General features: G+C 35.2%; 2 protein-coding genes across 3 annotated transcripts; one reads left to right on the top strand and one right to left on the bottom strand.

Moving 5' to 3' along the window:
• Window positions 1-1330: 1330 nt before the first annotated feature.
• LOC147906881 (uncharacterized) lies at window positions 1331-4685 on the bottom strand (the record flags this gene model as incomplete). The annotated part of the gene is given in 2 exon segments (XM_087415133.1): window positions 1331-4463; window positions 4465-4685. Coding segments are annotated over 2 exon segments (1164 nt in total), but the record flags the coding sequence as incomplete, so codon positions are not given.
• Window positions 4686-6897: 2212 nt separating this feature from the next.
• LOC105146665 (uncharacterized) lies at window positions 6898-10508 on the top strand. Of its 2 annotated transcripts, none has more exons than XR_015547954.1 (2): window positions 6898-8283; window positions 8345-8423. XR_015547954.1 is itself a non-coding variant. In XM_087415132.1 (2 exons), exons 1-2 carry the CDS (start codon window positions 8273-8275, stop codon window positions 9091-9093), a joined length of 753 nt encoding a protein of 250 aa, XP_087271258.1. In that variant the 5' UTR covers window positions 6898-8272; the 3' UTR covers window positions 9094-10508. The 2 variants fall into 2 exon arrangements, 1 of the variants encoding a protein (XP_087271258.1); XM_087415132.1 differs by having other exon boundaries at window positions 8352-10508.
• The last annotated feature ends 1652 nt before the right edge of the window (window positions 10509-12160 follow it).

Raw genomic sequence — 12160 nt, 5'->3', positions numbered from 1 at the left:
TGCCAAAGAAATATCAACGCCTGCGTAAATGGATACTTCAAATAACAATCGGATATATCGTACTCATGTTTTATCAATTTGCAGTATTCGTTTATTTGCAACTTAAGTTTGATGAATATAACATAAATTTCTTTTCTATATGTATGTTGTTTTCGATGTTTTATCCGGAATTCGTACATCTCTCAAGTGCTCTAATTTGGGGAACTATTCTTGGGTTAGTACATATGTGAATATTTATTTCGTAAGCTATTTTTTATTGACAATGTGCGTCAAAATATTTACAGTCTGTATGAAACATCTCAAGTAGAACAACAACGTTTATAAATTGTTTAGAAATAGTTTTTGTTTTAAAACCATTTAACTTAAAAAATGTTTTATTTTAAAAACCGGTTATATATAATAACCATATTGTGTAAACGTTTTAAAATCATTGTTTTTTAAGATAAAATATAAATGAAAAGAATTTGTATGACTATGCTGAGTGTCCAGGGAGACTATTGCAATTATTCATAGGAAAGTAGATGGGACTAAACTGAAAGTCAAAAAATCTTTTACCATTTTTTGCAATTTTCGCAATAGTTAACAAAATATTAATTACTAAACATCACATGAATATTGATCTTCAATAATTTTTTATTCAAATATTATCAACTTTACAGAAAAACAGCAAGACAAAAGTCGATTATTTTCTTCTCATAAAATTCTGAAAATTTTTTCAAAATTTTGTCAGAATTTTTTAATACCGTATTTTCTTATGTTGGTAACAATAAGAAAATTCAGTACTAAAAATTCTTTGATAAAAAATTCTGAAAAAATTCTCAGAATTTTATGAAAAGAAAGTAAATGATTTTTGTCTTAATTTTTTTCTGTAAAGTTGATAGTATTTAAAAACCAATATTCGGCAATTTTTATTAATTAATGTCTTGTTAATTATTGCGAAAAATTGCAAAATGATGGGAGGACTTTTTGAGGACTTTCAGTTTAGTCTCATCTACCTTCCTATGAATTATTGCAATAGCTTACCGGATACTCTATATATGTGTATGAGTGTGTATGTATGTATATATAATATATATTATATATACATATATATATACATAAAATATATTTGTATGCCATAATAAAAAAAAGTGTCCCTTAAAAAAATATGAGTATGTTTATTTCTATTATCATAAATAAAAGTATCAATTAAAATATTTCGAATTTTGTTTCTTCATTTTATGCACATATTGAAATAAGCATTTATAAATGCTGTTATCTCACTTCGGCGACTTATTCGTACGTCAGCGGTGTGCACTCCGCGCATCGTACCGGAAAACGAACACTGAAAAAAGTATATAATTTTACATAAAAATGACATTTATATGATCGGAAAATTACCTACATATGACAGAAAATTGTCTTTTCCGGAAAATTTCCAGTCATATTTAAGTAATTTTCCGATCATATACATGCAATTTCCATATAAAATTACATGCATTTTTTTCAATGAACAAACGTTCGGACCCCTTATAAAAATGAGTCATATAGATATTATAAAAACGTTAACTTGTAGGTAAATGTTTTAAAATGGTTTTTTTACAGTAAAAAAATGTTTTATAATAAAATAAATTTATCAATAAAAGGCTCAATAAGAATAAATAATAATACAAAAGAAGGCTACGAGCCTAAAACAAATTTAATATAGATAGAATCAATAATACAAAAACAACACATAAAAACGTTTTATAATAGTTGTTATACTGGTTTCATAAACATTTAATTAATCGTTATTTTTAACGTTTCCTACACGGACACTTATAACGTCTTAAAAACATTTAATTATAACCGTTACGGTTTTTCAACGGTTATTTAACGTTTTTGTTCTACTTCGAATTTATAGATTTTTTAAAACTATTTAAGTACTATAATTTTATATAACATTTTGCCAATATTATCATTGAAATTATAAAAAAATCTATGTATGACAGTGCTCGGAATTAGTTGCCCATTTCGGGCAGATTCCTGAGGCGATCCCCATTACCACTCGAGACTCGGCGGCCGAGCTCACGTGACGCTATGCCTTAGGAGCGTCGCGATACAGAAAGTATGCTGGGAACATATCTCCGGCAAATATCATTAAAATATTTTCTTTCCTACATGATTTTTATTTTAATATTTAAATTTTTTATTATTAACATATTATGTGCATATTCTACAATAATATAATAATATAGCAATAATATAGTGAGTAATTATTATAATACTGTAATTACATAATTACAATATTATACAATAATAATACTGTAGTGGGGATCGCCTCAGGAATCTATCCGAAATGGGCAACTCCGAACACTAATGTAAGATAACAGTAGCAATATTATAAGGATTCTGGATCAATGGCACAGAGGGCGCAGGGGAGGATACTCGTTAGCGCGGGTATGATGTCATGGGCGCGGAGGAAGGAAGGCGGAAAAGGTCCCCGGTCAAAGACATTGGTATTTATGTAAACATTGACTGTTTATATAAACATAAAATATTAATGATATGTGCCGCTGCTGCAGTTTTCTGTAAGATGACAAATAATATAAATAAAAAATATATATAAATAGTAGTATATAATATAAAAATATATAATTATAATAAGTAAAAAGGAAAAAGGGCTACGAGCCTAAAACATAAATTGACAAACTGTATGAGTAGTTAAAAAAATTTTTTTGAAATAAAACTATGTCATAAATTAAAAACGTAAAATATAATTTGACAATCAGAAGGTGAACAAAACAAACGTTTCGATCCTAGTTGGATCATTTTCAATGTGACAAATAAGTTAGTGTGACAAAATAAATTAACAACGGTAATACAATAGAGTTATAACGTAGATAAAAAACATAAGAGATCAAGTAAAATTCGCATTCGGACGCAAATTAACTATAAAGCTCGCTCCAAATTGAGACGAAATCAAACAAACGATTATAGTTGACAAAAATGTGCTCCTCCGAACCGTATGTGTGTAAGGACGAACATGTTTCTGTTAGCAAGTATAAATTGTAATAATAAATTAACGGTAGAAGTAAATAAAAATAATAAGAATAATGAGAAAAGTACGAATCGAGTCGCAAACAGTAAAAAGGAAAGTACAAATAAGTCGTAAATAATAAGTAAAAATTAAAAGAAAGAGGCAAAAATTATCTTTGATATTATAAGACAAACACATAAGAAAAAAAGAGTAAATTGCCAACATGCATTGTATATGAATGATGAGTTTAGAACAAATAAATTCATAATAAATACCTTATGTGTGTGTCGAAATGATTTATAGATATTATAGATATTATAGATATTATAGATTAGGCAATGCGAATGGAATCGAAATTGATCGTCTCTCTAAGAAACTAAGATATAAAGTACGACATATAAAGATAAGAAGGTTGAAATGGAAAACTAGAAAGGGAAGGGGGAAAAAATAATAAGAAGGAAAGAATAAAGTGGAAGGGAGAGAAAGTAGGGAGAGAAGAGAAGGATAGGGAAGGGAAAGCAATCAAGAGGGAGAAAGAGACTGGATGATCTGTGAATAAGTATCGGGTAAAGATTCGGTATCGTTTTGTCTATTAAGGCCTTGTTTCTGTCTTTTAATATGAATCATTTCAGACACCAATCTCTTATTGTAAGAAGATTCGCAGTCCAAAATTCTCACATCATTCCATTTGAAATTATGATCAAAATTGATTCGATGATCAGTTATGACAGTAGGAGAACCTGTATTCTTTTTGATGTCAGAGATATGTTCGTGTAGTCTCGTGCTCAATTTTCTCTTTGTCTGACCAACATAACTCGCTTCACAATCATCACATGAGATCTTGTAGACAACATTCTGATTGGATAGGAAGTTAAGTTCGTCTTTTCCTCTCTTTATGAAGCTTTTTAACGTGTTGGGAATAGAAAAGGCCAATTTACAATGAAACATACTAGAGATTGGAAGGAAACTTTCGGAAATGGATTTAACATAAGGAATCGTAAAATATTTGTCTTTATTGCGTGAATAGTGTGTAGTATCTTTGTTATATTTATGAAACTTTAATCTGCGTTCTATTGTAGAGAAAATAAAGGGAAGAGGATAACAGTTATTTAAGAAAATATGAATAGCATCTATCAAATTTTTTTGTTGGAATCGTGGATGTGATAATAAGATAATTTTGTCAATAAAACTGATGATGGTGCCTTTTTTATGGCACAGAGGATGATTTGAATGGAAATTAAGGAATCTTCCAGAAAATGTCTTTTTGTGGTAAATGTCAAATATAATTTTTTGGTTATCTATAATCAGTATTGTATCAAGAAAATTTAATCTGCCATTTGCACCAACCTCCAAGGTGAACTGTAATCTCATATGTAAGGAATTGAAGATGTTCAAAATGTCATTGACAATGTCAGATGGAAGCGCGAGCAAAATATCATCAACATATCTAAAATAGAACAAGGGCTGACAGTTTTTTTAGTGCCATTTCTTCTAGATCCTGCATTACAATGTCCGCGATTATTGGGGATAATGGTGAACCCATTGGAGTGCCGAACACCTGTCTGTAAGTTTTATTGTTAAAAGTAAAAAAGGTAGAATTTAAAATGAATCTGACAGCAATAATGAACTCATTTTTTGATATGTTTGTTTTCGCCGAGATGTAAACCCACGCTAATTCACGCGGGCGAAATTATGCGTTCTCAACATGAATATTTTCCGTTCACCTTCGCTTTCATAAAAAACCGATTTGGTTGTCACATCTGTAACTTACTAAAACAATTATGCAATCTCATTAAATTGAGTGTGAATATTGAGACTCGTATCAAATTTATTAATTCATGCTTGAAATTAGAATTAATTCCGCCGCATCTATATAAGTTTTCCAAATCCAATGGAATTTTGTTATACAACAATACTTGTTACAAAAGACTCGAAAAGATACAACTTAATAATGTAAAGGCAATTATGCGATTGGAGTTGAGGGACGCTTACTGCCATTTGCACTCAACTAGAAATAATATCTTTTTACTTTACAACACAACTTTTCACAATTTACCATTCCTTGTAACTAGTCAATTTTTCAAATATTTATTAGGTGTTGGAATTAATTCGTAGCGTTTTTTTAATGAAAGAATGTTATTTATTTCACATGAGCATTAAAAAATACATTAATGAAAGTACTTCCCATCACTTTCTACTACTTTTGACCATCTTTCGGGCAGTGAATGAATACCGCGTCGGAAGAACTGTTCATCTTTAGATGAAATCCAGGAATCGAACCATTTTGTACAATTTTCGTAAGATGTGAACTTCTGCTCGCACAAGCTATGAGCTAATGATCGAAACAAGTGGTAGTCGCTAGGTGCAATATCAGGAGAATACGGCGGGTGCGGTAGCACTTCCCATTTAAGTGTTTCCAGGTATGTTTTTATCGGTTTTGCAACGTGTGGGCGAGCATTGTCGTGCAGCAAGATGACTTTATCGTGTCTTTCGAAGTATTCCGACCGTTTTTGCTTCAATGCACGGCTCAAGCGCATCAGTTGCCGTCGGTAGAGATCTCCAGTAACGGTTTCATGCGGTTTTAGCAGTTCGTAGTATATGACACCCTTCTGATCCCACCAAATACAGAGCAGGAGCTTTGAGCCATGGATATTGGGCTTTGCCACTGATGTTGATGGTTCGCCGGGCTTAACCCATGACTTTCTGCGCTTTGGATTGTCATAATGGATCCACTTTTCGTCACCGGTAACAATCCAATGCAAAAAACCTTTTCTTTTCTGCCGTTGAAGCAGCAGTTAGCACGTGAGAAAACGTCTCTCAATATCCCTTGGTTTCAATTCATATGGGACCCAATGTCCTTCCTTCTGGATCATGTCCAAACTTTTAAGACGTTTTCCTATTGTTGAGAAGTCAACTTCCAATGACGTAGATAATTCTTTAAGTGTTTGACATGAGTTTTCATTGAGCAGTGCCTGCAAATCGTTATCTTCAAATTTTTTCGGCTGACCAGGTCGCTCCTTGTCATCCAAGTCGAAATCACCAGCTTTAAAACGTGCAAACCACTTCCTACACGTTTGCTCAGCCAGAGCATGTTCACTATACACATCCACTAAAATACGATGAGCTTCAGCTGCACTTTTGTTCATATTAAAGTAATGAAGCAAAACTCCCCGCAAAAACACTTTATCTGGCACAAATTTTGACATATTCAATGAATTATACAGTATTGTTATTTATGATTTCAAGAAAGGTTATGTACGGCAAATGACGTCCTATGATAGATGTTTACAATGTATACAGAACTATAGGTAACAACGAAATAGTGTACTGCTTGTGCCATCTCTTGTAAAACGCTACGAATTAATTCCAACACCTAATAGATAAAATTAACAGTTTCCATTTTTCTAAACAAATGTTTAGAATAAATAAAAAAATAAATTGGCTAGGACAGAAAAAATTAAAATCATTAAACTCAAAAATTAAACCTATTTCTTATAATGTTACCAAAGACACTAATTATCCTCCTAGTGTTCAACTTGTTGTTGAATGTACTCGTCTGAGCCTTATGAGTCCGGGGATCGATGGAGGCCGAAGTGAAACCACAACTCATGCCCGCTAAACGTAATACACCAAGTCCACGTACGTTATTAAAAGGGCCAAAACTGGGTCAGTGTGTCGGGAGCGAACTTTAACTCCATATGTGCCTGTATTGGTAATCCTGCTTTCGATCATGGAACTTAATCCAATAATCGGGTGCGGCCAGTGCAACCGCGGAGCACTTACCATAAAATACATGGGGAAGGTTTTTTCAAATTAACAAAAACGATGGTTTAGTTTCATAATACTAACTACAACAATATTAGTATATATTCTTCTTAAGTAAAATATCCCTATGTTTAAACCTGTCGAGCAAGGATGAGACCAAGCAAGCGGATGAGAAGAAACCGAAAGAACCAGCTTTTCACGAGGGAAACAGTTGTCTCGCTAATGTCTCTTCGAATACAAAAATGTTTCTGCCTATACTAAAAGTCAAGATGCGAGGTCCAAAAGGCTTGGTGAATGTTCGTGCCGTCATAGATACTGGATCTTATGTTTTGGAAAAAAATAGCCAGAGAGCTTGGATACGAGACTGAGAGCGAACAGACGATGGTACACTTGTTGTTTGGAGGAACTAAAACCAAACCTCAGAGACACAAAACTTGTCGGATCTACATCGGCAACTTAGATGGAACATATAAATGCGACTTCGTAGCTTTGCAACAAAACATTATCTGCCAGGACGCCCCTTGTAATATCGATGATATTTGGATGGATATATTTGAGAAAAAAAACATACGCTTGAGCGACACCGGTGAACGTCAAGAATCCATTTCACTATTGATTGGAGCTGATGTTGCTGGCAAAATATTCACAGGGAAAATCCTACAGATAAATCAAGGAATAACAGCTTTAGAAACTAAGCTTGGATGGACAATCTTGGGTAGAAACATAGACGATGACAGTGGCACCGATACTACGTTGACGATTATGTCAATGTTCACTCAAGAAGCCAACATATCAGATTTATGGAGACTCGATGTCTTGGGCATCACGGATCCTATTGAGAATGTTACTAAAGAGGCACGTCAAGCTGAAATAAAGACCTCATTTCAAGAGACAACGAAAATCGACAACGAAGGTCGATACGAAGTTCTTCTGCCGGAAAGAGAATCATCCATCTCTACGAGATAATCGAGACGTAGCCGAAAAGAGACTAAAAGGCGTCACAAAGAGATTGCGACAAGAAAATTTATTCGACGACTACCAGGCTGTCTTTGATAATTGGCTCGAAGAAGCGATTATTGAAAGGGTACCTGTACTTGAAGTCGACCAAGAGAGCTACTATCTTCCACACAGACCTGTAGTCAAGAAAGAAGGAACTACGCCCTGTTTTCGATGCGTCAGCAAAAGTCAAGGAATCGCCTTCGCTTAACCAATGCTTGGAAACTGGACCCAATCTTATATAGTTTATTCCAGCATTGCTACATCGATTTCGAGAGAGGAAGATAGGGGTAACAGCTGATATCGCGAAAGCCTTCTTACAAATCAGCGTCTCTCCGTCGGATAGAGATGTTTTGAGATTCCTGTGGTGGAACGTTGACGGAGAAATAGAGATTTATCGACATCGTCGAGTTATCGTCGGATTGACAAGCAGCCCATTCCTTTTAGGGGCGATTGAATTGCATATTAATAGAGCCTTAAACTCTACCATTTTGCCATATAAGAAAGCAGTTTATGAGAAATTGGTAAAATCCTTTTATGTTGATGACTGTGTTACTAGTGTCAATTCTTATTCTGATTTTGAAGTTTTCAGGAGAGAAGCCTGTTCCCTTTTGACTCAAGCCGAATTTGATTTAAGAGATTGGAAATACACTGGCAAGGATCCCGAGAGTCAATCAACGGTGCTTGGACTTATATGGGACACCAAGAGGGATATTTTAATGTTACCGGAATTTCCTGCACCGACGATCACGGAGAAAATAACGAAGAGAGTCATTTTGTCACAAGCACAGAAAGTTTATGACCCTCTCGGATTCGTCTATCCCGTACTGTTAAAACCAAAATTACTATTGCAAGATCTGTGGAATAAAAACGTGGATTGGGACACAGAAATAAACGGCGACATTAAACATGAATTTCTCAAATGGGTCCAGCAACTAGGTCTCCTACGCATATTGAAGTTTCCACGATGGATTTTTGGAGAGGAAAGAGGTCCCAACTCACTGTCCTTTCATGTTTTTGTCGACGCCAGTAAAGACGCATACGCGGCGGCAATCTTCGTACGAGTTGAATCAAGCACAGGAGTCGAGATACATCTCGTAGAAGCTAAATCTAGAGCACCCAAAGAGAAGAAGACCATACCTCGCCTTGAATTACTAGCAGTCTCCATTGGAGCTAGGATGATGCGATCTTTCATAAAGGCTATGGATTATCAAGATATCAAGATCTATTTCTGGAGCGACTCGATGACCATTCTAACATGGATTCGACAAAAGACAATGGGAAGTCTTTGTATGGAATCGTGTTCTGGAAATAAGGAGCCTTACGGATATTAAATCTTGGAAATATGTCCCCGGAGTGATGAACCCAGCAGATTTACCCTCATGAGGTTGTGATGCTAAGAAATTCCTTGAACTGAAATGGTGGGAGGGACCGGAGTGGTTGAAACTACCTCCCAAAGAGTGGCCCAAAGAGGAATTTCTGGAGGCCTTCAGAAGATTCATTGCACGTCGAGGAAGACCTACTGTAGTATATAGCGACAATGGGAAAAATTTTGTAGGGGCCAGGAATCTACTACAGAAGATTAATTGGCGGAAAGTTTCCCAATATTGTGCACTCAATGAGATAACATGGCATTTTAATTCACCTTCAGCTGCCTGGTGGGGAGGATGATGGGAGCGATTTATCCGCCTCCTTAAAGATCTATTGAAGAGGACATTAAAGAGAACTTCGTTGAGCTACGAAGAATGAACACAGTTCTATGCGATTGCGAGGCTACCATGAATTCAAGACCCCTTACCTACTTGACAGAGGAAAATACTGAAATCACAGCTCTGACTCCAGCGATGTTCATCAGTGACATTCGAGAAAATGGCGTTCTAGACTTGGATCAAGTTTACAAGTCCCACTTTGCAAAGAGGATACGCTATCGTCAAAGATTGAAAGAAGAGTTCAGAAAACGTTTCCGTATACAGTACTTGGGCCAGTTATCTAGACGAACTAAACCCAGCAATAGTTCCGCGTCCGTGGCTGTCAGGGACGTCGTGCTTATTGAAAACAATTTACAAAAGCGATTAGACTGGTCGCTCGCCGTCATTAGAGAAGTCTATCCCGGAAAAGATGGTTACGTGCGGGTGATAAAACTGAAAACGAGCAAAGGTGAACTGGTTTGAACCCATTCAAAAACTAATTCCCTTGGAAGTTGGACACTCCAGTCCTGAAGCCGATAACTTTATCGAGTCTACCACTACGACGTCAGAGACTACTAAGGGAAATGCAGCTAACACCCTCGAAGAGTCTGTAGCTGTCCCTAAAGAGGAACCGAAATCGTTGGAAGAAACGAACTTAAAGACCCGAAGAGGTCGTATCATCAAGAAACCGGATCGGTTCAAATATTAGAAAATGTTTGTCATTTTATTTTCGTTTTCATTTTTTTTAGATAGGTTAAGTTGCTCTTACTAAGAAGTCACAACTCAAGGTGAGAGAGATGTTGGAAACGCGCCCTCAGTACCGTTGACATAGAGGACGAGACACGTGTTACCGGCCGAGGAGTGAGTTAGAGGAAGGTGCCGGAAGAGCCGCGTGTGAACGGAAGAAGACAAGATCGGATCGCGAGCAGAGAGAGTGCCGTCCGTTTGCCCGCCATTATAGCCGTTCGCCTCTTTTTACTGCTATTGTTACTACGTTTAATCCGAGCCGTATGCTCTCACTGTTTTGTAATAAAGTAGCGTGTTCGTGCAACTAAGAAGAAGTGTCTAATATTATTGAGAACCTTACGATTCCGAAACCGCGGCTGCAACACTATTGATTTTTTTTTCTAGAGTATTAATGTTATATAGTTGACTCAGTATACAATTGTCGTTTTGAAAACAGATTTACATAATGTGATAATAAAGACAATATAATACCATGGTATACATACATACATACATGTACATATATATATATATATATATATGTGTGTGTGTATATATGTATACCATGGTATTATATATACATATATATATATCTATGTATGTGTGTATGTATGTATACCATAGTATTATATATATATGTGTGTGTGTGTGTGTGTGTGTGTGTGTGTGTGTGTGTGTGTGTACACAAACACACACACACACACACGTATGTGTGTATGCATATATACCATGGTATTATGTTGTCTTTATTATCACATTATGTAAATCTGTTTTCAAAAAGACAATTATATACTGAGTCTACTATACAACATTAATACTCTACAAAAAAAATCAATAGTGAAAAGCAAAGATCTATTCTTAGGATAACAAATTGTCAATGTATAAATACAGTAATAAGAAAGGATCGTTTTATTTTGTTGTTTGTAGTTATCGAATAACAGCACAGATTTAGAATCTAATTTTTAATGTGAGTTAACAAGACAGCACATTGACTCGAGCTTGTACAGATTGTAAGTAAAAACTCAGTTAACTCTCGCTTATCAGAATGAAAAGAAACGTGCATTCAACTGAGTTACTATCACATGTTACAAATAAGAATTATTTGAATTTTAGTGGAGTAGTAAATGGAAAAAACTAATGCCTTGTCAGTATTAAATACCTAATTTATACTTTACTCGTTTTATTTATATTTATACTTTTAAAATCAGGGATAGAAAAAATATAAATTTATCTTTTAAAGGAAAAAAAAGGGGAAGAAGAAAAGCTAATTTAAAAACCATTAAAACCCAATTAATTACTATTAACTCCACCGTTACTTTAACTTTAATGACTATTCTACAAAATGTTTTTTGTTTTCTGTTTCTTGTTTTTTGCTATTTTTTACATCTTATCTTTTTACTTCTTATCCGGTTTTATGTTACCCAAGATAAAAGTTAAACGAACTTCGGAGGAAACACATAGCAAGAAATGCAATTGTCGATAAAACGGTCGCAAAGGTCGAATTTGATTCCCTGCTTACCTGTACTTAAGTTTCGTGTGCGATGGCAAATCTCTACTACTGTATTGCTTTGTTATCGCGCTTAGATCTTTCTCGCCTCGTCTTTGTCCTCCTCGGGCAGATCCGAAGGTCAGTCTTGCTGCTGTTGTCATGTTTTTGTATAAAAAACACTTCAACGAATCACAAAATAATTGGATTGGATGCGACAGGCAGCGAATATATATAGACCTACACAGGCCACAGGACAAGACGCGATTGAAGATTCTGGAAGAATTGATGACTCACGCTGAGACTCACGAATGCGCTTGATCACAGAACATATATAATGAGAAATGTAAGCTCCGTGTCAAACGGAGGAAGCAAGTCCGATCGCCGCGCCCTTAGTGGTTAGGCTTGATACTAGGGCTGTGTCCAAATTTACTGACTATGCTGAAAATGTATAGTATATGTAACGTAAACTGTAGATTTTGAGCTCTGGCAATGAATTTT

Source organism: Acromyrmex echinatior, chromosome 17 (genome assembly GCF_024713525.1).
Source record: "Acromyrmex echinatior isolate Ae372 chromosome 17, ASM2471352v2, whole genome shotgun sequence".
NCBI lineage: Eukaryota > Metazoa > Arthropoda > Insecta > Hymenoptera > Formicidae > Acromyrmex > Acromyrmex echinatior.
This window is presented reverse-complemented; position numbering and strand designations above follow the sequence as displayed.